The 24,575-nt window shown below is 40.9% G+C and overlaps 1 protein-coding gene across 2 annotated transcripts in view; it reads right to left on the minus strand.

Moving 5' to 3' along the window:
* Positions 1-15,476: 15,476 nt before the first annotated feature.
* The window catches only part of adgrl3.1 (adhesion G protein-coupled receptor L3.1), a 928,790-nt gene continuing 919,691 nt past the window's right edge, over positions 15,477-24,575 (minus strand). For both annotated transcript variants that reach the window (XM_041185670.1, XM_041185669.1), the window contains one exon: positions 15,477-17,710. In XM_041185670.1, the coding sequence (XP_041041604.1) occupies positions 16,908-17,710 (803 nt within the window). In that variant the 3' untranslated portion in view covers positions 15,477-16,907. The remainder of the gene's footprint in view (positions 17,711-24,575) is intronic.

Raw genomic sequence — 24,575 nt, forward strand, 5'->3', positions numbered from 1 at the left:
TGTGTTGCTGCAGTGCATCTTGTGGATGGTGCACAAACACTGTGTGACGGCGGTGTAGGGAGTGAATGTTTAATAGCAGGGGTCTGGTCAAGTGGGGTGGTTTGTCCTGGATGGTGTCGAGCTTCTTGAATGTTGTTACTGTTGCACTGATCCAGGCAAATGGAGAGTATTCCATCACATTCCTGGCATGTGCCTTGTTAATGGTGAGCAAGCTTTAGGGAGTCAGGAGGTGAGTTACACACTGCAGAGCCTCTGACCTGCTCTTGTGGCCACATTATTTATATGGCTAGTCCAGTTAAGTTTCTGGTCAAATATACCCTCCATGATGAGGGTATATGCTGAGCAGTTCAGTGATGTTAATGCCATTGAACACCAAGGGAGGATGCTTAGATCCTCTCTTGTTGGAGATGTTCATTTCCTGGCACTTGTGTGAATGTTACTTGCCACTTATTAGTCCAAGCCTGTATGTTGTCCAGATTTTAAAGCATGTGAGCATAAACTGCTTCACTATCTGAGGAGCTCTGAATGGTAGTGAACTTTGTGCAATTCTCAGGAAACATCCCTGCTTTTGACCTTATGATGGAGGAAGGTCATTGATGAAGCAGCTGAGGTTGGGCCTGAGACACTATCCTGACGCATTCCTGCAGTGATGTCCTGGGGCTGAGATGATTGGTCTCCAAAAACAACCATCTTTCTTTCTTTGTGCTAGGCATGACTCTGACCAGTGGGGAGTTTTTCCCTGATTGGCACTAACTTCAATTTTGTGAGTGTTCCTTGACACCATAGTCAAATGTTGCTTGCAGTCACTCTCAACTCACCTCTGGAATTCAGATCTTTTGTTCATTTTAGAACCAAAGCTGTAATGGCATTTGGAGCTGAGCCCTGATGGAATCTGATGGAACCCAAACTGAGCATTGGTGAGCAGGTTATTACTGAGTAATTGCCGTGTGATGGCACTGTTGATAACACCCTCCATTACTTTGCTAGATCTGTTCTCAATCTACCTCCATTTAGCATGATGGTGTTGCCAAATGACATGATAGAGTGTGTCTTCAGTGTGAAGGTGTAATTTTATCTCCACTGGGAGCCCATCCTACCAATACCGTCACGTAAGATGCATCTGCAACAGGTAGATTGGTACAGGCAAGGTCCCATCTGCTTTTTAAGTGGGAAGTGTAGAAATGAAGGAAGCTGCCTAGACACTAAGCTTTGGAATTCACTCCCTCAACCTCTCAGCTTTCTTTCTTCCTTTAAGATGCTCCTTAAACCTACTTACCTAAATATTTGGCCATCTGTCCTAGCATCGCCTTATGTAGATCGGTGTCAATTTTTGCTTTATAATGCTCCTGTGAAGCATCGTGGGATATTTTATTATGTTAGAGGTACTGTATAAATACAAATTGTTGTTGAGGTAGCTCTCTCACTGAAGCAAGTGGTTTTGAAGGATGAAGCAAAGGATCAGAGAAGACCTGAAAGACTGATTTGTTTACAGTATCCCATTTAAAACCATCCTGACAAAGGAGTATTCTTTGGATATGCCTGAGGAGATGTGACCTAGTTAACTAAGTTTCAAAAGGGAAGCTGTGACAGAAATTTGGTGTTTGTTTTAGCCAGACCCGGAACTGACATCGAGTTCAGGGGCACCACCATTAGTGGCTGTCAATACAACAACTGACTTGAACGTTTTCACCACAGGGTTCTTCCAAGCAACAGCATGCAAGTACTACATTTCCCACTGCAATTCACTGGCTTATCAGTGAGACAACATTTTGCCTTATTTTCTTGGGAAAATGACTTTGCCAATTTCCCAAAAGAAAATATCCAGCAGCAAGAAGGTAGGTGGCTGTGTTGGACAAAGTGTAGAGAATTATTAGTAACACTCAAGCCCTTTGTCCCAATGAATAGCTAGCCTGTGACAACAGCAAGATAATCATCCACTTTATTGCTCATTTCCCTTGGCAGCTCTGTGAGTCATGTGCTTTCTGATAATTTATGGTGCCACCATTTTTTGAAGGAAAATGAACACTGAATGGACAGGATCCAAGGTTATTTCTGCCTTTTTGATTAATAAATTTGATAAATGAAGATACAAGACCTACTGAGAGATTTAACAAGAGCCACAGGGTTTTGTTGGCATATATCATAAGGAAACTCAAACCAACGTTCTAATGTATTGGCAAAAATGGAGAGGGTTCCCCAATGTGGCACAAGATCTTCACGACTACCGTGGTCTGTTGTGCCTTACTACAGGATGAACCGATGGTAGAATGGAAGCTTGACAATGAACTTGAAAATGTCTGCACACTTTACAAAAAGACATGAGGCAAGTCACAAAGGGAACCCTTTCGGACCTGATGATAATGGTATATTTGTAACTAGAGTTCAACCAGAAGGGCCAGCATCAAAACTGTTGCATCTGGAGATAAAATAGTTCAGTCTAATGGATACAATTTCATCAATATTGAGCATGGACAAGCAGTGTCACTATTAAAAACCTGCCAGAATGCAGAGGACTTAATGTCCTTCTGTCCTCACTTCTGTCCCTAAACTACCCCACCCAAAAATAATATTCCTACTGTATTGCCTTTAGCTTTACCTGCACAACTTATTAAACTTCAAGAATTCACATTTTTCCAGAACAAACATTGCTATTCTAATTCAGACAAAAATTATTAAACACAATATTGTGAGGGACTAAGACCTCACTGTATATTTTATAAAATGTATATAGATATCCTCATGGCTATTTCTAAAATAATAAAAAACTGAACAAACATCCTTAAAATGGTTGAATCTATGTCTGTCTGTGACCCCAAACAAAAGGAGCTGCCTGGCAGTATCATGGGAACTTGCACATTGTTATCTCTGGGGAGCCACTAATGATTCCAGGTGGGCTGCAGACCAAATTCAAAGAGAGCTATAGAAAGGCAATCTGCATTTCATAACCCCGGCTGACCAACAGATGACTGCTCGTCTGCTGAGACAAAGGACCCTGCAACTTTCCTTTCAACGCTTAATGGTTTAGACATTTAACAATCTCAGGAACCCAGACGATGAATACACATCATTTATCAAAAACAGCGTGGAGAGGTAGGAGTCATGTAAACATGGGCCTCTGGCTTATGGAACCAGTAATATTGCCTTGTTGAACTGCAAATCTCAGTCTGCTGTTTACCATCTAACTGGCAGCTTCACAGAAGAGGAACTCTGCCCAGGTTGAACACCTAGCCCATCTACACTGCTTCTGCTAGAAATTCTGTACCATCAGCTACATAACTGATTCATCCCTGCATGCCTATCTCATGAAGTCAACACCACTGGAAAAGTGAATTATGCAAATTTAGTTTTCAGCTTCTCCCGACCTCCAAGAAGGGATACCTCATTAAACTTTAATTCTGGACTCTGAAACCAACATAAATCAATATTTATTTTCTCAGTTGTCTCTGTATTGTAAACCTTCTTTTCTCTATCCTTCTCTTTAATATCTGAGTGTAGAAGGGGTATTGCAACCCTCCTCCCGCAGTTTGTGTGTGTTCAAATAAACTAACCCTGTGAGTTTATCCTATCTCAAGTTTCCAGTGAAGTTATTACTAGAAAATTAGATTGCACCAAAACCGAGGGGTTGGGAAATATGCCACCACTTATAAAGAGGGAAACAAATCATAAACACCTTTCTGTTTACGGTTGGGTGATGAAAGGAGAAATTAGTGCTATTTAAATTTAACTCCCCTCCTGCCCATAACAGAATGTAGGACAGATGTAGTTAAGTGTGCTTTAACCCAGTGCTTCACCTTGTACCTGCAATGATGGGTAGTTGTGACCCATCAATATCTGCCTCTATGGAAGGAAGCTGCAGCCCCTCCTTGAGTTCTGCAGGGACTGGTGTTGCAGCTGTCAGAATCCGTATTCTATTAGAAACATCTGCAGTTATGAGAAAGCTGTCTGAGCATGAGATTGTGCCATTGCTCTGAGAGACAGCTCCATCATTTGTGCCAACTCTCAACACCTTCCGACTAAAGATACTCCCTCGATACAGATAGAAAGCTGTGTAGGAACAAACCCCTGAGCATTAATAATGCTTCATTGGGGCTGTCTCAATCTAACATACAAAGTAATGAATCCAAACAAGACAGCATGTTGTAGTTTGGAGCCCAGTGTTGCTAAAGCCCCATATAAGCATTTGCAGTGCAGAATTTATATTCTTAACTAAGGGGAGCTCCAGTAGTGGTCACACTCTTCCTAGTGGGGTGCAAATCAGCAGCCATTCTGGCAGTACGGCACAGATATACATTCTGGACTCCTCCATAGATGGCCCAATCTGGTTTCAGGTTGTTTGGCATATCCTCCAATGACTGCATGAACTAATAAACTGGATTTTTCAAGCAGGCATCAAGAGGGCCAAATGGCTCATTTTAGGTGAGGAGTTGAACTCTAAAGCCACATGTTGGGGTTCCTTCAATTCCGTCTGTATCTGTTCTCTGTGAAGCAGCAGGTGTCCCTCTGCACCCAACTACCAGGACAGGAGTTGTACTGGGGGTGGGGTCAGAGTGTGAAGGGAGGGGTTTGTGGTCCTGAAGCCCCCTTGCTGGCAATCACACCATGAACAAAGAGGAAATCTTAGAAACTGGAAGACAACGCTGATATTGAGTGGGTGAAAGCATAAAGCATTCCCATCCAATTAGATTGGATCACCGCCCTAATTTGTTCAGTCATATCCAAATATTCACAGTTGAATACCAGCAAGATCTCTCAAGATATAATCAAGGAGCACTCTCAGCTTCACTAACTGTGGTCTCCCTCCTGCAGGGACATTGCCAGAGGCACAGCAGCAATCACATGAGGAGGCAGCACAGACCTCAGATGGAGAACCGCAGTTTGAGGATGCACTGTCAAATGAGTCAAATGCATCTACACCAGCGCAGAAATGTGCACATGAATGGGGCCTCATTTGCTGATTGAATGAGCGGCACAAGGTCAGGAGCACATCATGTGAGCAGGACCAAGTAATGGATGCAATGGCAGTTGTGGGGTATCCCCATTAAAGGGGTGAGGGGAGCCCCAGCTATACTCAACTCCTTGAAGATTCTGAGCCTTAAGGGATACAAAGTGGGTGATAGTGGAGCAGCAAAGTTAGAGTTTTTAGAGAAGTCGGATGAGTTCATCCATGTCATGTGCCATGAGGTCTCAGGCATATGAGGGCAATAATCTCTCGCATAGACAGTCATATATGGCAGGACAATGAGTGGATGCAGAACCAGGAGAATGGTTGCACTCTAGATGAAACCTTCAGCAGCATTGATATCTCAGTTGCAGTGATCACTCATAAATGCATCAAAACATGGCCAGTTGCTCTTCTAGTCCTGGTTACCAAAGGCATGCAGGTGGGCCCTGGAAGGGCAGAGGGAAACGGGACATGGTAATCGGAGTTTCTCCTCAAGGGCCCTTTAGCCCCTTTGACAGTGTTACAAATGCAACCAACTGCTCCTGTGATTGAAGCTGCCCCTACACAGAAACAAGTAGGCCAGTCTGTGCTGGCGCCCTCATGGGCACTGCAACCCAGATGGTATGCACCAGGGCATCTCATTTGCCTGAGCACAGAACCGTACAGGCTGCCACCACAACTGCTCCAATCAGAGGGGTAGAACCATGTAGAAGTTCACAGAAGAGAACTTGGAAACAGGTGTAGCTACACGTTACATTAGCCACCCAAATGAAACCCAATATCAACTAAATCTGCTTATTTTGAATGAACCTATTTGTGCTGCCTACATCATAAGTCTCCGGTAGTTCTTATTGCTCCACTGCAGCATCACCAATTGGAGCAGTCTGGACATGACATCAGTGAATGTGATGGGCCACACTGATAAAATGGGAGGGTAGTGGTGTGACATGTGTTCTATTAAGGAGATTTCAATGGTGTGAAGAGATTGTGATGGCAGCCATATTTCTGCCTCTGGGGCACTGGGTACCAAGAGTGCAGTCTCGGAAGGCCTGCACTCAGTTGAATCTTGCCTGAAGGAGAGCTTCCCTGGCCTGCTGGTCAATGGGCACAGGCCACAGTGACACCACTTGATGAGCAAGGTACACTGGCAGATTGTACTCTTCTTCATCCTCATCATCTATTGAGGATAGTGAGCAGCCATCACCATCCTCTGGTGCCAGCTGTGCTCTTTGTATTGCCAAATTATGCAAAGCGTAACACATCATCACTTTGCATAAGATCCTTGAAGGGCAAGGAAGTCAAGGCACTGGAACCACATTTTCTGGAGCCCTATGGCTGGCTTGATGGTTTCCCTGCTTGACATGTGGCAGCAGTTGTATCTGTCCTGTGCTTCCATGGTAGAGTTCCGCACTGCTGTCATGCATCATGTCTTTACACGATATCACTTATTCTCCAAGGAACCATACATGCAAGCTTTTGCAGCCTGAACTGTGGAGGCACCCAAGACTGTCTCAGTGTAAAAGAGGCATGGCAGCTGCATGAAAACCTTATACAATTCTCTTGCATTGACTATAAATCAACTATACAATGAAGGAGTGGAATCTCTTCCTATTCACGAATTACTCTGGCCGATGTTACGGAGCCTTGTTGACCAAATGGGCATAGTCTATCACTCCGAAAGAATTCAGCTATCCTCTGGCCTGAGTTGCAGCATCTGCGTTGAAGTGGATTTAGTTCCCTGTCCTTGCACACAGAGCATCCATTATCTGAGCGATGCTGTCATGGGCAACAAATTGCAAGATGCAGCAGATATTGACTGCCACTCTCCTGGAATAAGCTGAATTTTTAAAATTAATTCATGGGATGTGGGCATCACTGGCTAGGCCAGCATTTATTACCCATCCCCATTGTCCTTGCTCAGAGGGCATCTTTAAGAGTCAACCACATTGCTGTGGGTCTGGAGCCACATATAGGTCAGACCAGGTACGGACAGCAGATTTCCTTCACTAAAGGACATTAGTGAACCAGATGGGTTTTTACAACTATCGACAACGGTTTGATGGTCCTCATTAGACTTTGAAGTTTAAAAAAACCTGGAATTAAAATTCCACCATCTGTCATGGTGGGATTATAACACAGGTTCCCAGAGCATTACCCTGGGTCTCTGGATTACTAGTCCAGAGACAATATCACTACACCATTGCCTCCCTAATAGCTGAATATAAAGAAGGTCAGTGCCATAGTTACATTGACCACCAGGAGCCATGGGTGGCCCCCCACGCCTTGTGGCCTCAGATCTTTCTCCAAGAGGCTGTAGAGGTCTGTGACTATACTACTGACAGGTCAAGGAAGCTGACCCTTTGCCCATTCACCCTGTCGGCTGGGTAGCACCTTCCTCTATCTGTTGATCCTCTGCCACACTCCATGCCATTGCGCTGCATTTTTGGATGCAGCTGTTGCTCTTCTCCAGGTCCTTCTCCTCCCCGTGACAGCTGATTTGATTCATGGCCCAAGCTTCTCAGTGGACCATCTAGGCTCAGAATAGCTGGCCATGTCGCTGTGGAACCTCAATGGCACACATGCCTAATTCCCTATTGAGTTGGTTTTCTGCAGTGGACTTCAACAAATTATCTCTCTGCTTCAATTTTATTAGCAGCAGTCTTGTTGAGTTGCTCCTTTAATGACATTTTCCTAAACTCAGCCTTGCCAATATCAGCCTTGATAGCCCTGAGTGCCTATCACTTTCAGGCCTCAATGACTTCCTGCTGTTTTCTTGCCTCCTCTGAGTTGATAGTTGCAGACACAGCATACTGTCTGTGTGTCACTGGCAAAATTGTGGTGCAAAAGTTGCTGAAAGTTACTTCCTTAACTATCTTAATTGGCCTCTCGCTGCTGATGCACAGGTTGCTGACATCAGACTGAAGATATCGGCTTTGGGTAAAGCAATTGGAGGCAAGAACTTGTTGGCAAACCAACCTGCTGAATTTCTCTCTGATTTTGCTTGTTTCCTGACTCCAAAGGCTCGCTAAAAATCGCCTCATTGTGTTACTTTCTGGGAACCAAACTTTATATGTGTTAAGGCTCTCAAAACCTTAGAGACGGTGCAAAGAGATTTACTAGAATGGTATCAGGGATGAAGGATTTCAGTTATGTAGAGAGACTGGAGAAGCTGGGCACAGCTGGTGTTTGAGATCATGAATTGTTTTGATAGAGTAAATAAGGAAAATCGTTTCCAGTGGCAGTATGATTGGTAACCAGTAGAAACAAATTCAGGGCAAGTGTCAAAAGAAATAAAGATGACATGTGGAAAGTTGTGATCTAGAATGCACTGGCTGAAAAGTTGATGGAAGCAGATATTCACTTTCAAAAGGATATCAAGTAAATACATAAAGGGAAAAATAAAATTATAAGGCTATGGGGAAAGAGCAGGGGAGTAGGACAAATTGGATAGCTGTATCAAAGAGCATGTTCAGCAAGATGGGCCCAATCTCTGCCACCACTACAATAGCATTCTTTGATTCTACGAAGGTGTTTGTTTTGATAATGTTTCCAAGACTTCAAAATTATTTCCTTCACTGTATAAAATTTCCTCTGTTTTATCTCCATCAGCACTGCTTCAGCAGTCACCATCAATGGCCCCTTAGATCCAAAAAGGCACCCTTCTTGGCAGGACCTCTGACAGCCACATTTTCAAGGCTGCTTCACTGAATGTTGTTTTTGTTGGAGCAGAGAAGACTGAGGGGTGACCTGGTCAAGGTGTACAAGATTATGAGGGGCATAGACAGGGTGGATAGGGAGCAGCTGTTCCCCCTAGTTGAAGGGTCAGTCACGAGAGGACATAAGTGCAAGGTGAGGGGCAGGAGGTTTAGGGGGGTTGTGAAGAAAAACATTTTTACCCAGAGATGGTGATGTTCTGGAATGCACTGCCTGGGAGGGTGGTGGAGGCGGGTTGCTTCACACCCTTTAAAAAGTACCTGGTTGAGCACTTGGCACGTCATAACATTCAAGGCTATGAGCCAAGTGCTGGTAAATGGGATTAGATATTTAGGTAGGTCAGATGTTTCTCATGTGTCGGTGCAGACTCGATGGCCTGTGATTCTGTGAATGAAGTAGCCTGCTGTGAGCTTGCTGTAGATTCTCTGCAGTAACCAGACTGTTGTTATGGTATACAACGTATCTTTTAGAACTTCTGCATTAGATAACATTGTCCCTGATCTGTACTCTTCGAATGCATGATACTTTTTGCACTTGGACTACCAACACTTTACTTAAATGAACTGATGCCACTTTAAATCCCAATGTTAGCTCACTGGACCACAGATATGCACAACACAAAACAGCAGTACTCCTGTGACCAGAGCACCAGCTGCAGCCTCAATATCTTAATGAAAAGCATGAGTATTTAAAACAAAAGTCTGTGTGTGCACTTACAATCACATACTAACGCACTAGTTGAAATTCTGTTGTAAGTGAACAATGGATTACATTGCAAAAAACTTTTTGAAGAATACTGAACTAAGACTCAAAACTAAAAAAAAACCCTCTAAAAACACATCCAGGTTATGAAACCTATGGGAATAGGATTTAATACAAATAAAATGAAGTCGAAATATGCTGGATGTCTTCTCACCATTATTTTGGAAAAGTAGCCGTTTTGGCTATGCTTGAATTATGCTTGAATATGCCTGACGTTAATCTAACTCAAAGATGGATCACGGAATTTTAAATGATTTTTAATTTGAAAAATCTGTTGTCAGTACACAGTAAAGTGCTCAGAGTAGAGATGGAAAAATACATTTACTTTATGTCAGAAGACATATTTGCGGCTCTTAAATATCAGTCACCTTTCAAATTGATTGCCTCCCAAACCAACTCCTAAACTAATAAATGTTTGCAACAATTGATTTTAACACTAAGGGCAGCACTGTCACAAATCAGACATGCAGATTATTATGGTGAAGAAAGCTAGTTGTTTTCCCTGATGGTCAAATCCCCAGGGAACAAAAGCTTGCTTGAATGTACAACTCCAGCAAGAAAATCATGAGTTCAAAGAACCCATGAAGGATATCGAGGAAGTGGTGAGGAGAGATATAAAGAAAAATAAGGCTTAAATCTAATAGTACAGGAAAAGAAAATTTGGTTCTGTGCTTACTTCCTAGATACTTTGAAAAAGGAAATCAAAATGTATAATTACAGATAGGAATAAAAAAGAACATAAGATGCAAGAAAGGGAATGGTAATAAAGAGCAAAAAAATGAAGTGTGATGCAGAACTTAAGAGATATAAAGGGGAGTTAAGACTAAATAAATGAAAACATAGGGGAGAACATTTACATCAGCGGGTGGGCGCAGGCTGGAGTCAGCAGCGCTCCTGCCAACAATTAATAGGCCTATTAAGGCCATTAAAATGTAATTAAATATTATTTTCTGTTGCCCATCCAACCTTACGGTTGGCGGACAGGCAGAAAGGATTTTTTAGGAAACCTCATCCATGGGCGGGATGAGGTTTCCAATAGCTAATAAAAATAAAATAAAAACTTTAAAGTTTAATTAATAACATGTCCACACTCATGTGACTCTATCACATGAGGGGAGATGTTTTATAACATTTTAGATACCTTTATTTTTTATTTTAAAAAATGTTCATCTCCTTGAGGCAGCTCTGTGCCTAAGGGGACTTTCAAGCATGCACAAAGTTTGTGCTCAGCCTTCACCCCTCCCCATACAGGCAGCACTGAGCGCTACCACACACGACTCACGCTGGGTGGGCCTCAATTGACCCGCTAGCATGAAATCACGGTCCAAGCCCGATCGCGGGTGGTGGTCAGCTTGCCAACCATCCTGGTCCGCCTCTGCCGAGCCCACCCAATGAGGGAAAAATCCTCCCCATAGGATTCAACATAAAATCTTAAGTGTCAAATGCAGTTAGTTCAAGAGAATTTTAGGATACCATTTAGAATATTGGTCAAATAAATAAAGAGCATCATTTTTCGTAAGCTTCAAACAAGATTGACAGGTGAAGGTATTGATCAGTCTGTTGATAGTTTATTTTAGTCTTGGGGTCCTCATTTCATCTGTCTGGTCTTACAGGTTTGGTTGCTCATGTCACATTCCTTTCTTGTGAAAAACCAGGGACACTACAAACGTCACTAACAAGACTGTAAAATTCTAAAAGAAATATGTATATTGAACAAATAAAATATCAATTTTCAAAGAACAATGAAACTTGGTTTCAGGCTGACAATCAAGCTCAATGCCAAGAGAGTGTTGCATTGTTAGAGGTGGTGATTTTCAGTAAAGCTAAAATGAGGCCCAATCTGCCCTCATAGATGGATGTAAAAGATCTCATGGCACTATGCTGAAGAGCAGAGAAGATCTCGCTGGAGTCCCAGACAGTATTTATTGTGTGACATTGTTCTTTGCAAAATGGTTGTTGTATTTCCTACAACACAAGTCACTACACTTCAAAGGCACTTTTGGAAGTGCTGAGGTTGTGAAAGATGCCTCTAAATACAAGACACTTCTCCTTTAATCTCACTGCTGCAGCTGACACAGCTACACAGGCTCTTGGGTTGTTAAAATCAGAATTAAAAGATAACTATAGCAAATGCTGGAAATACTCAGCAGGTCAGCCAACATCTGTGGAGAGAGAAAAACATTTAGGTTGATGATCTTTCATCAGAACTGGGAAAAATTAAAAATGAAATAGAATTTAAGTAAATGAAAGTGGGGAGAGTAGGAAGAATCTGTGATCGTGTGGAAAGCAGGAGAGATTAAATTTGAAAAAAAGGATTCACGATGCAAGGCCAAATTATGTGGTAATAGGACAAGTAATGAAACAAAAGATATGTCTACAGGTGTGCATGGCAGAATGATGGACGGCTGCTGTCTGAAAGCCAAGGAAGGTGAAAAATAAGACAATAAATCAAACCAAAAAGAAAAAGAAACAAAGAAAGAGCAGAAGCTACTGAAATTGTTGATCTCAATGTTGAGTCCAGAAGGCTGTAAAGTGCCTAATTAAAAGGCGAGGTGCTAGTCCTCAAGCTGATGTAGAGCTTCATTGGAACAGTGCAGGAATCCAAGGCCAGATAAGTCAGAATGGGGGCAAGGTGGAAAATTAAAATGACAAGTGACTCAGTCATTGAGCATGTTTAAAGTGGAGATTGACAGATTCCTAAATACTGACGACACAAAGGGATATGGGGATAGTGTGGAAAAAGGCATTAAAGTGGATGATCAGCCATGATCATATTGAATGGCAGAATGGGCTCGAGGGGCTGAATGGCCTACTCCTATGTTCTTGTTGCTTGTGGACTGAATGGAGGTGTTCTGCAAAGGTGTCACCCAACCTGCATTTGGTCTCCCCAACTTAGAGGAGTTTGCATAATAAGCAGCAAATATTGTATGCTGAATTGAACCAGTTACAAGTAAATCACCGTTTCATCAAGAAGGATGTTTGAGGCCTTGGATGGTGAACGGGACAATGTTGCATGGAAAGGTGCCGTAGGAAGTGGAATTGAGGGGTGCAGGAAACCTCTGCTCTCACTCCTTCCCTTTCCTCCCAGAACCATGGTAGGGTTTCTCTTTGTCCTCACCTTCCACCCTACCAGCCTCTGTATTCAAGGGGTCATCCACTCCCATTTTCACCACCTCCAGAGTGATGCTACAACCAAACACATCTTCCCCTCCTCTTTCAGCATGCTGAAGGGACCATTCACTCTGGGATATCCTGGACCACTCTTCACCCTCAAAACGCTTTCTTACGTTTTGGCACCTTTCCATGTAAGTACAGGAAATGCAATACTTGCCTTTTTACCTCCAATCTCCTAACTGTCCAATTCCACACAAATTTTTACCAGATGAAACAGTGATTTATTTGTACTACTTCTTCTAATTTAATACACTGTATTCACTGCTCACAATACGATCTCCTGGGGAGACGAGAAAAGATTGGCTGACTCCTTTGCAGATCACCTCTCTTCAATTTGCAAGCATGAGCCCGAGTTTCCAGCTGCCTGTCATTTTAATTCTCCATTTTGCTCCTAGTCTGACAGCTATGTTGTCAGCCTCTTGCACTGTTCCAATGGCACTCAATGTAGCTCAAGGAACAATAGCTCATGGGCAGGATTTTTCACTCGGCATGCAGGCGTGCGCCCAACATGCTGGAGTGTGAAATAAAGTATATTGACGTCGGCTGAGTGTGCCGACATCAACACGCACTGTAGCGATAGTTCAGTCGGCAGGCATGCTCCGTAGTTGGCAGCGTGTTTGCCAACAATTAAAAGGCCTATTAAGTTAACAATTGTGCTGAATTTTTCACTGCCCGCTCAACCTAATGGATGACAGGTAGGCAAAAAGGCCAAGAGGCCTTTGCATTTTTTTGGAAACTTCATCCACAGGCGGGATGAGGTTTCCAAAATCAAATACAAATGAAATAAAAAATTTAATTTTTAATTAAAAATTTGCCGCTGTTTATGTGGCAGAGTAACATGAAGGGACATGTTTCTTTAATTTTTTGTTGTTTATTAGTTTTTTCAATACATTCTTCGTCTCGCTGAGGCAGCTTTGTGCCTCACGGAGATTATGTAGTGCTCTTTTGCGTGCATGCGCAAACTGTGTACTAGGCCTGCTTGATCTCGTCCCCCCGCCCGCACAGGCAGTGCTCAGCACTGCTGCTTGCGTATCATGCTGGGCGGGCCTTAATTGGCCCACTGTGTAAAATCGCGGAGCGCTGCCAATCGTGGGCACCTGTCGGCTTCTGACTGACCCCGCCAATCCCTCATGCCAAGGGCAACATTCTGCCCCATGTTTCAGTTGGGCATTTTTGCAGCCTTCTGGACTCAACACTGAATTCAACAATTGAGATAGTAACCTCTGCCCCAGTTTTACTGGTTTTGTTTTTTCTCTCTTTCAAAAGACAGCTGTTCATGATTCTCCCATTCACATTTCGACTTGAGTCATCACTGTTTCTTTACTTATCCCATTACCATTTCCTTTGGACTTGGACCATGAACACTTCTGTCATTTAATGTCTCCTGCCTTCACCCTTTGTTCATTTTGCCACCTTTTCTCCTTTCACTCGCTTAAAACCTATTACATATCTAACTTTTCCCAGTTCTGATGAAAGGTCATTGACCTGAAACATTAACATTTCCTGTCTCCAAAGATGACACCAGACTTGCTGGCTACTTGCAGCATTTTCTGTTTCCATTTCAGATTTCCACCATCTGCAGTATTTTCCTTTTGTACAAAAAAATGACCAAATGTGCAATACAATACCTGCATTATGGATTTGATGAATTGGGATGGGAGGAGGCTAACACTGGAATGGACCAGTTAAGCTAAGTGGCCCTTTTCTGTGCTGTATATTCTATGTAATTCTATGAAAAAGGCAATTGTTATCAAATTTGCCTGCTGCTGGAATTGCTGTTTCTGGAGGGCAACAGTCAGGAAAGAAAAACTGGAAAACACATGGGGCTGAATTTTGCCCTTGACGGGAGTAGCGGGCCAGACCGACTCGGCAGTGGGCGGAAAGCTTATCGCTGGCGCCAAAATGGGTCGCGCTGCCATTTTGTGCGGGCATGCCTATTAAGGCCCGCCCAGTGTGATGTCCGCCGGGAAACGCTATGTGCTTCCTGTGCGGGTGGAGGGGGGATTCCCCAAATGCAAGAGTGCGCTCTTTTGTGCATGTGCGAATGAGCGCACATCTCCCTGATGCTAAGTGGTGCCACAGGGAGATCACTGAAAGGTTTTCAAAATTTAAAAATAGAAAAATCAAAAAAACAATAACATATCCCCTCATGTGACAATGTCACACAAGATGGGACATGTTAATAAAGTGCACAAAAACTTTAATAAGCTTTTTAAAAACCGACATGGATGAGGTTTCATGTTTTTTCAGAAGCTCGCCAGGGCTCCTGGCCTGCCCACCAACCTTAAGGTTGGACGGGCAGGTACTTTAATTGTTTTAATTATTTTGTCAATGGCCTCAATTGGCCATTGACAGGTCGGTTCACGGACAGCTGATTTTGCTGTGACCCCGCCTTCCTGAAGATTTAAATGGGGAGAGATGACGTCAGGGGTTCCCCCGACATCATTTTTGCGTTGGCGAGTGGGTCCCGCCCCCTTCTCGCCAACGGAAAAATTCAGCCCATGGTGTTTTAAAAATAAGGTTTGGAATTTGTAAGTGGGGTACATGGGTTAATATGGAAAGTTATATAAACAGAAGGTAGCAACAGTAATGCCCACAGAGAAAATTATGGTTTAATATAGATAGTAAACTGCAAAGCAGAAAGTGAAACCATTTTTAGCAACCATGTCAATTAGACTGTATAGATGGGTAAATCTGTAAAGTTGCATCCTTGCCTTTCTCAAGTGTAAATGGTAATGCATAAAGGATCCAAACAATTCATAATAAAACATTGTGAGCAATTCAAAAGAAGTTAAGTGACAACAGATTAGTTGGGCAAATGTACGGGCACAGCTCATATCAATCATTATGAAGAAACAAAAATCACCTTAAGCCAACTCAGATTTTGTAAATCTGTAATCAGTCATTTATTTGTTGGCAAACAAGATTCACTTTTACAACAAATATTAGTAATGATGTCATTCAACTTGGAAACCATACAAAATGGATCATAAATTAAAAAAAAGGAATGACAAATTGTGCTGCTATGAGCATTACTAAAGGGATGCCTACATCAACTAATTAATGTCAAATAAATAAATTTCCTGTGAGGGAAGGAAAGAAGAAAAGATCGAGAGTTCATCTTTTTTCACTTCAAAATAACTTTCATTTTAATAAGTCAATATTTTTTACCACCACGGTACAAGTGCCTAGTGCTTTGACTAGATTTAACACAAAAATGTTTCTACGTTTTATTTTTTCACATGCATGAGTTCCACTATTTTCTACCAAGACTCCTTGGTGTCTAGAAGAGTGCCTAGCTCCCTTTGTGGACTTTCATTGCTGATCACATTTATGAATAACATAGTGCATTGTAAACAAAAATGTACCTGCTGTAAATCCTAATTTTTAATTTTTTTTTGCTGGCAAAAAACATGACTTTACTTCAAAATACACAGTGAGAAAAACCTAAAACAGTTTTTTAAAAAACTTCTTTTTTCTTAGTATTTGTGATCACCTCACTATAAAATGAGCTTTATAAACTGTGGTCCTCAGAGGAACTGTCAGGGAAAAAAAGCCCAACAGAAAGATTTATGGAAAAAACACTGCTCCTACTGGCAAGACAAAACTTGCAAGACCAGCACAACAAAAACTGTCTTGTTCACTACATCAACAGGGACATAAGTTTGGAGGAAAAAAGCATACTACAATATATGTGCAATGCTGAGTGTCTGTACATAGAAACAGTTCAAAATTCTTTTGTCATTAGTTTTATAATCAGAATTATTACAGCAAAACAAAATATGTGTCTAGCATATAATTTGAATAGTTCCCTTTCTTGGAGATTGGAGAGGTTTCCTTTAGATTGTAGGAATTCTGCAGCTGGATAAACTGCAACTCATCTAAGTTGTGAGAGCGCGCCACGACTGATATACAGTGGTAATAAAAACAAGAAAAAAAGAAAGCAATCCATACCCTTGCACCAGTACGGCTGGCACTGACCTACACCAAGCCTCAGTTAGAAGTCCTCGAGAAAATAGAGACTAGAGAAAAAAGGCTAAAAATTTAGCATTATTGAAGGGAGCAAAACTGAATGTCATTTCAATATACATGTCCAACCCTCTCAATCAGTTCAGTAATATTTTATTTTTTTGCCTTAAAACAGACTATTTCCTTATCAGCTGCTTCCCACGCAGTGCCTTGCTAGGTTGGTCTGAATAAAAACTTCTCAAAGTAGTTCAGCAGTTTGTCAACAGCATTTAGATTCAAGCATACACACATCGTTTCACTTGCTCCTGGTAAATCAGAACAAGCTATCCAGGGTTAGTCTTTGCCCCTATAGACTAGTGACCAAGTGTGATGGTCCTTTTGAATTTCCTTCAGGTGAGGAGCCTTCTTTATTGGGAGGTACTATAAATCCATCACTGCTTCCACGTCCTAGCTGGTAGTAAGTGTGAAGCTGCTGTTCATGATTCCTGGAGCCCAGATTCGGCATACTTTTATAATACACATCGTCACCATCATTACTTTTAGTTGGTGGAGGAACGCTTTGGGTCTGAGGGGCACTACCGTCTGTCATGGGCACATCTGCCAAAGCAGGCATGCTGGTATAGAGAGAATCCCTGTTGGGTGACTGCAGTTCTTCTGTGTGCTCATTGGTTAGCAAAGGAAAAAAGCTCTCACTTTGATCTTGAGGGATCCGTCTTCTGTTGGGATACTGATGGGCCTGATGGTTTTCTACTGAATGCGCCCTTTGTGGCAACAAAGGGGCATCCGACTCTTCTCTAATGAGTTCCAGTCCTAAGCTTTCTTCATGGTGAAATGAAGTTACATCATCAAGAACAATTGCATCGTCCTCACTGCTGTTTCCAATGTTGTTCACTAGTTTGTTCATGAGGTTCCTGTTCTGTTCATTGGAGCGCTCGTGGTTATTCAGGTATGAAGGGATGTAGTTGGAAGTGAGTTCTTTCAGGATCTTTTTCTCTAAAGCTGTTTCATTGTGGTTGTACCCACGGTCAATAATTTGCACACAATCACTCAGGTATTCTCCACTGGCAATACTGTAGCTGTTGCCATGGTTACCATTCAGTGGTAGAGTATCCATGACACTTGTATCCCTGGCATTGTTCAGCAACACCTCTGAAAGATAAGACAAAGGAATCTCATTAGCCATGACTATAATTATTGGCTACTTCTGGGAATGAAAGGGAGATCACTGCATCTTGGGTAACAGGCTAGGTATGCTAAAACTTTCATATTAATAGTGCAACAATCATTTCAAACGGTTCAGGAATCAATATAACCTCTAATAAATTAATTAAATATAAACACAAGGCCAAAAAGTGCAATATAAAACAATATACCATTTTCACAGCATTGTTTATGATATTCAGGAAAGAGAAACTCCATGACATGCTGGGGAGTATGAAGATATTTTGGAAAAATAAATTTATAGAGAATGTACTTACTTTGGGGGGAATCAAGAGAAAAGGAGCATAATCACCAAATCCTAGTTAAATCAGGAAACATTTTTTCATGCAAGGCATAGTAGAAATTTTGAATTCTTTCCCTAGAAGGCTGTGGGTGCTGAGTTAATCGGAGCTTTCATTCTCTGCAAACTTGAGGTCATCCAAAATCCAGCTGCCATGTCCTAACTTGCCAAGTCCCCTTCACCCATCATTCTGTGCTCGCTGACACTGGTTAAGCAACGCCTTCGTTTTAAAATTTTTAACCTTATTTTTAAATCCCTCCATGGCCCCACCCCTCCCTTTCTCTGGAATCTCCTCCAGCCCTACAACCCTCTGAGATATCTGCACTCCTCTAATTCTGACCTCTAGTACGTCCCAAATTTTAATTAATGCATCATTATGTCAAGGCCCTAAATTCTGGATTTCCCTCCCTAAACCTCTCAGCCTAACTACTTCACTTTCCTCCTTCAAGACAGTCATTTTAACCTACCTTCTTGACCAAGCATCTGTGCTGATATTTCCTTATATGACTGGTTGTCAACTTTGCTTTAGAACACTCCTGAGGTACTTTGATATTCTTTATGTTGTTAAAAATGCTATAAAATACAAGTTGTTGTTCAAAACTGATATTTATGGACTTTTATTGGGTTGAGGTAAATAGGGAGCTAAGATGGGTAAAATGGAGTTTAGGTACAGATCAACCATTTTCTAACTGAATGGTGAAGAAGGCTCAAGGGATTGAATGGCCTACACTTGTTTCTACAGTAATCAACAAAGGGAAATCCTTTTCATTGAATCCAACAGGCAAATTTAATGATATAAAGTATATTAACAATATGTCTTTGCCACTGTGTTGTTTGAGGGACTGAGGTATCAAAATCCCATGATCAGCCTGGGACTTTGAGATAAACCCCAATAATTATCAATTCAAATATCAATGCATCATGTATACGTATTCAACAATCTTCTGCTATCCTTCGACAACAGCTTCCAAACCTGCAACCTCTACCAGTTAGAAGTGGACAAGGGCAGCAGATCCATGATAGCACCCACCACCTGCAAGTTCCCCTCCAAGCCATACACCATGCTGACTTAGAACTATATCCCTGTTTCCGCGCCGCTGGGTCAAAATCCTGGAACTCACTCCCTAACAACACTATGGGTTCCCTAACAACACTATGGGTGTACCTGCACCACATGGACTACAGCAATTCAACAACGTGGCTCACCACCACCAACTTCTCAAGAGCAATTAAGGATGGGCGATAAATGCTAGCCTAGCAGCGATGCCCACATCCTGTGAAAGAATAAAAAGAAAGCTTTTGGCAGTGAGCTGCAGTATTCATCACTGAAATCATAGGTTACACAATTAAGTGATGGACTATAAAAGGATCAAACTGAAAGGTGTGATATGCAGCTTTTGAATAAATAGGAAATTTTGAGTTGACATAACTGAATACATGTTTCAAAACATATCAAAAGGTTGAATTAATTGAGGCTAAAGATCAATTGAAAGCTTCCTTCACTACAGTATCAAGTTTAAGGATATTAATTCAGAGCAAGAAGAAGATGCAGGATGGACGTGGATATTATATAGAATTATGTATTGAAAGAGAAATTCAAATTCATATTTGCTATGACTTCACTTTAGAAATGTATTAATTAGAAATGGTAACCAGTAAAGCATGTGCACTGCATGATTTTTGCAAAATAAAGAAGCTTTTCTTTGAATGCAAAAACTTGGAAAATAATTATTATTGATTTAATTGATTACATTGATTACTTAGATTTCAAAAAATTGTTGCACATCTAACTGGACACATAAGCCACAGACAAATTAAGAAGCACAATGGTGCATGTATATACATAATTACAAACAGAGCTGACTGACAAAGATGAAATCCTCAATCAACAGCAAGACCCTCCGTTTGAAAGTAATAATGTACACAAAATGGTTCCAGTTAGTACAGTTGGAGAAAAAGCATTTTCAAATTCAAATGAAAAGAAACAATTTTTTTTCTCAAGAAAGCAGTTTCTGCTCAAGGTTGCTGCTCTCATTAGACTGTAAAGGGTTGTAGTGGGACTCCTTCAAAATGTATTTCACACCCTTGATCAATGTGATGGAGTTAACCAATCTAGATAGATAAATATTATCTGGTTAATTTCCTAAATGAAAACATTTATTTATCCAGTATACAGGTACTTTTACACAATTTGAAAGGCCAAATTTTCCCCCTCTTCCCCTAGTCACAGATGCATTTCCGAAGGCTTAACCACCTCGATGGACCACCCGAATTCATGTGCACTAAGCACAGAGATCCATGTGATTAATTAAAATTCAATAAATACCATGTGCACCAGGTCATTCTAACGCATATTCTCATCATGGATAGATGGGCAATTTCTCATTTCAATAACCTGATGCTCAAATTCAACTTGGGTCCACCAAAGACTGAAGTATGCGTGTATAATGTCCACATTTCTCAGGAAAAAAAGTTGAGTGGAATCTTTGAATATTCAATGCTGATGCACTGTAATTCTGAACATTTCGGTGCTTACCATTTGTGTGTCAAATCTTCATTTTAAGTATGGATGTGCCTGGGCACACAGTGGATATTTTCATATAGTTTCCAATCAGTATCAAAGGTTAAGGCAAAAACACTTGCAGGCAAAGTAATTAAAATCGTTTTTTCATTCACTGAGTCATTTGAAGTCTCAACCACTCTGTATATCCCCTTTGTAGAAAGTACCTTTTCTGGTCATGAAACAATCCATTGAGAATGGAAGTCAGACTACTTGAACCCAATCAAAAATAAACAGATATTTGGGGGTAAAAAGGGACGAGGAACAATACTGTAGAATAGAGTATCCTCACGCTAAAGCTTCCTAATTAGATTTATTCAAACTTACTGGAATTCAACTGAATAAGTTTGGATACAAAGCTGAATGAGAATGCTAACTAAAATATATCTATAAACATGTCTTCAGTTTCAAAAAATCTTCATGATCAACTAGTGTTATACCACAGTTATCGCCTAGATTTGGCTGGAAGAGAATGGTAACTAAAAAAATTACATTTGATAGGCAATGTTTAGTTTTACTCCCATACTTGTCTCTCTGTAGGGCTCTAAAGGACAGCATGAAGAAAAGGAAAGAAAAAACACAAGTAAGCATACAGCGACAGCAGAAGAAACATGAATAAAAGCAAATAGATTGATGGTATGCAGAAAATATCTAACAAATCCTATCTTCACTACACATAATAAATGATTAATTTAAATGCTTTTAAGCTGGAAACAATTGCACAATTTAAATGACAACAGTGTGTTTGTACTATTCACTTCAGAACCACCTATATATATTTTGAATAACCGTTTCAAAAAGACAGCAACCCTTTCACCGGCTCATTGTAATCAAGTCAGCTATCAACTGACACAGCGTTGTTTACATATAGTTTTGTTGATATTTACATAGAACATTGCAACATATTGGAAAGGTAGATTGAGATTGATGTTTAAATTGATACCTGTACTGGTGAAAGGGTTGTAAAATATAAGACCCCTTTGATTGGCCTATAGAGGCTGTACTGAATAACTATCTAAATTTGTAGCTATCTAAAGTCTAATACTTTCGTCCCATCACACCAATGTTACCATACATATTGTTAGACATTTCATTAGTAGTTTTCAGGACCTTTCCTCCAGATATGTTCAAGCCAGATGATCAGAAAGGCAGCTACTTTACAAAAGGACATGTTTTCCACTGGCTTCCTCAGCTTACATCCAAAACTAATTTGGATAGAAGTTCAAAAGACACTTGTAGAAAGTGAGAATGTGAGGTGATGCATTTTGGGAGGACTAACAAGGCAAGGGAGTACACAATGAATGGTAGGACCCTAGGAAGTACAGAGGATCAGAGGGACCTTGGTGTACATGTCCATTGGTCCTTGAAGGCAGCAGGACAGGTAGATAAGGTAGCATATGGGATACTTGCCTTTATTAGTCGAAGCACTGAATACATAAGCAGGGAGGTTATGATGGACCTGTATAAAGGGTTAGTTAGGCCACATCTGGAGCACTGTGTGCAGTTCTGGTTGCCATGCTATAGGAAGGATGTGATTGCACTGGAGAGGGTGTAGAGGAGATTCACCAGGATGCTGTGTGGGCTGGAGCGTTAGCTATGAAGAGAGATTAGGTAGGCTGGGGTTATTTTCCTTAGAGCAGAGAAGGCTAAGGGGAGACCTGATTGAGGGCTACAAAATTATGAGTGGCATAGATGGGTAGATAGGAAGAAACTTTTCCCCTTCGCGGAGGGGTGATAACCAGGGCATAGATTTAAGGTAAGGGGCAGGAGGTTTATAGGGAATTTGAGGAAAAGAATTTTCACCCAGAGGGTGAGGGCTATGTGGAACTCATTGCTTGGAAGGGTGGTAGAGGCAGGAACCCTCACAATAGTTAAGAAGTATTTTAATGAATACTTGAAATGCCATAGCATACAAGGCTACGGGCCAAGTGCTGGAAAATGGGATTAGAGTAGATAGGGGCTTGATGACTGGTGGGGCCACAATAGGCTGAAGGGCCTCTTTCCATGCTGTAAAACTCTATGACTCTAAAGAAAATGTTAAATGCGTAACAATATATGCAGTCAAGCCTCCTTACCACAACTAGTGGAACATTCTAAAAACTCTAGTTACTGAATATTACACGCAGCTTCAATCAAGAGCTGGCAATAAATTTAAGACAGTTGTGTCCTAAAATGAGGTTTGACTGTATATTGGTAAACTGGTGAGAGACAGCTTTTTAAGCTTCAAAGCAAGAAACAAATTAATCCTCCACCCAAAACAGATGGATCAAAAATTGGTGAAAAGTTAATCCTTGCAGCAACTGATGATCATTGGTCACTGTGAAATAGAGGGATTAAACTGAAATTTTCAAAATTTTATTGTGTTTTATTTTACATCAAACTTGTTTTTTGGAATACAGCCTCCAGAGACCAGAGATGGGGTATCGCCATTATAGCTTAGTGAAATATTCAGAGTAGCACACCTTGTGTGTTGTACATGCTGACTGAGGGGTTGTTATAGACTGCTGATTCCCCAAGCAATGTGTTATAGGGATTGTTAGTGCCATGAGGACGAAGAAGAGCATTGGTTATTAGATGGTTAGCCATAGCCCCTGGAGCAGCCAGACGGAGAAAGACAAACAAAGAAAAAGATCAATCAGGCAAATGTAGAAAAATAAAATATTCTTAATGGTAAAACTTGAAGTCACATTTTTTAACAACAAGCTGAATACAGTCAGACCTGGAATGCTGAGGTTTACAAAAAAAATGCTTTAGACAATGTAAATGCATCTGCAAATGGGCTAACATGATAAATGTTTGTTTCCTTTATAACCTATTCTATAAAACAGATATTTAACCAGAGTTATTACTTGATTTCTTGGATTTACCCACAGGTAAATTGTAATCTCAAGTTCCTCAAAGAAAAAAACTTGCAATCGAATTGATCTTTTTCCGGTAACTTTAATAATTTCCGTTCCAATTTGCAGCAACAGCTTAAAAGGTTTCATAGTTTATTACTTCAATTTTCCCAAGACCAAAGCACAGTTGAGAAGTATAGCAGTGACATTTCTGAAAAAGTATGGATTTATAGATAATAAAGCAGAAGACAAGGGATATGGACTCCACAAAACTTAAAAACATGAGTCAACCTCAACCATATGTAAGTATCACAGTCAAAGAATACACTTTTGCAGACAGTACTTTGTATTTGTCATGTTTAGATTAAGAAGATAAATGCTTCAGATTTAGGCGGTGTTTCAGAGCATGGGATTTGTGCATTTCCATAGGAGTGCCCTGGATGCTCTCACAGGACTGTCACTGAAAGCCACTTTCTGTGGAGACTGTTAATTTGGGTTCACTCTGAAGATCTGAAAGGAGCTGAATTTAAAGCACATCTAAAATTCAATAAATAGAACATGTTCTCTGTCATAAAGGTTTGGATGTGAATTCAAGTCTTGATAGGTCCTGGCTCAAACCAATAAAAAACTGATGAATCAACTCCACACAAGGTTAGGTGCCCCACAATGCATTATACCCCTTCTTGAAATTTACTTATGTCATTAGCACATACAGAAGTATCTGAGTTGTGTACCAACAGCCCATGTGCTCAATCATAAATCAGATTATTTGTTATTTATAGGTCACCATGTGGTGAACAGATTTTTGACAAACTATATTGCTCCTTTTGAAAATACTTTAAGTAGTCTTGAAAACCTTTAAACTTACACCTTTAAACTTATCCAATTAAGTTCAAATAGCTTTGTAATCCAAAAACTATTATTTGTCTTTGTTTATTCAAAATGTTAAAGAATATTCCATCTATTGTGCTGCCATCTTCATCACACACATAAATACCAAGTTACAAATACCTTACATCATTAGTAAATTGGATGGATGATTGCATCTGGCAGTTCTACATTTACTCATATGTTACTCAAACAAAAGGAAATTGCCTGTAAAATATAACATCCACT

The sequence above is a fragment of the Carcharodon carcharias genome, chromosome 4 (assembly GCF_017639515.1).
Source record: "Carcharodon carcharias isolate sCarCar2 chromosome 4, sCarCar2.pri, whole genome shotgun sequence".
Taxonomy (NCBI): domain Eukaryota; kingdom Metazoa; phylum Chordata; class Chondrichthyes; order Lamniformes; family Lamnidae; genus Carcharodon; species Carcharodon carcharias.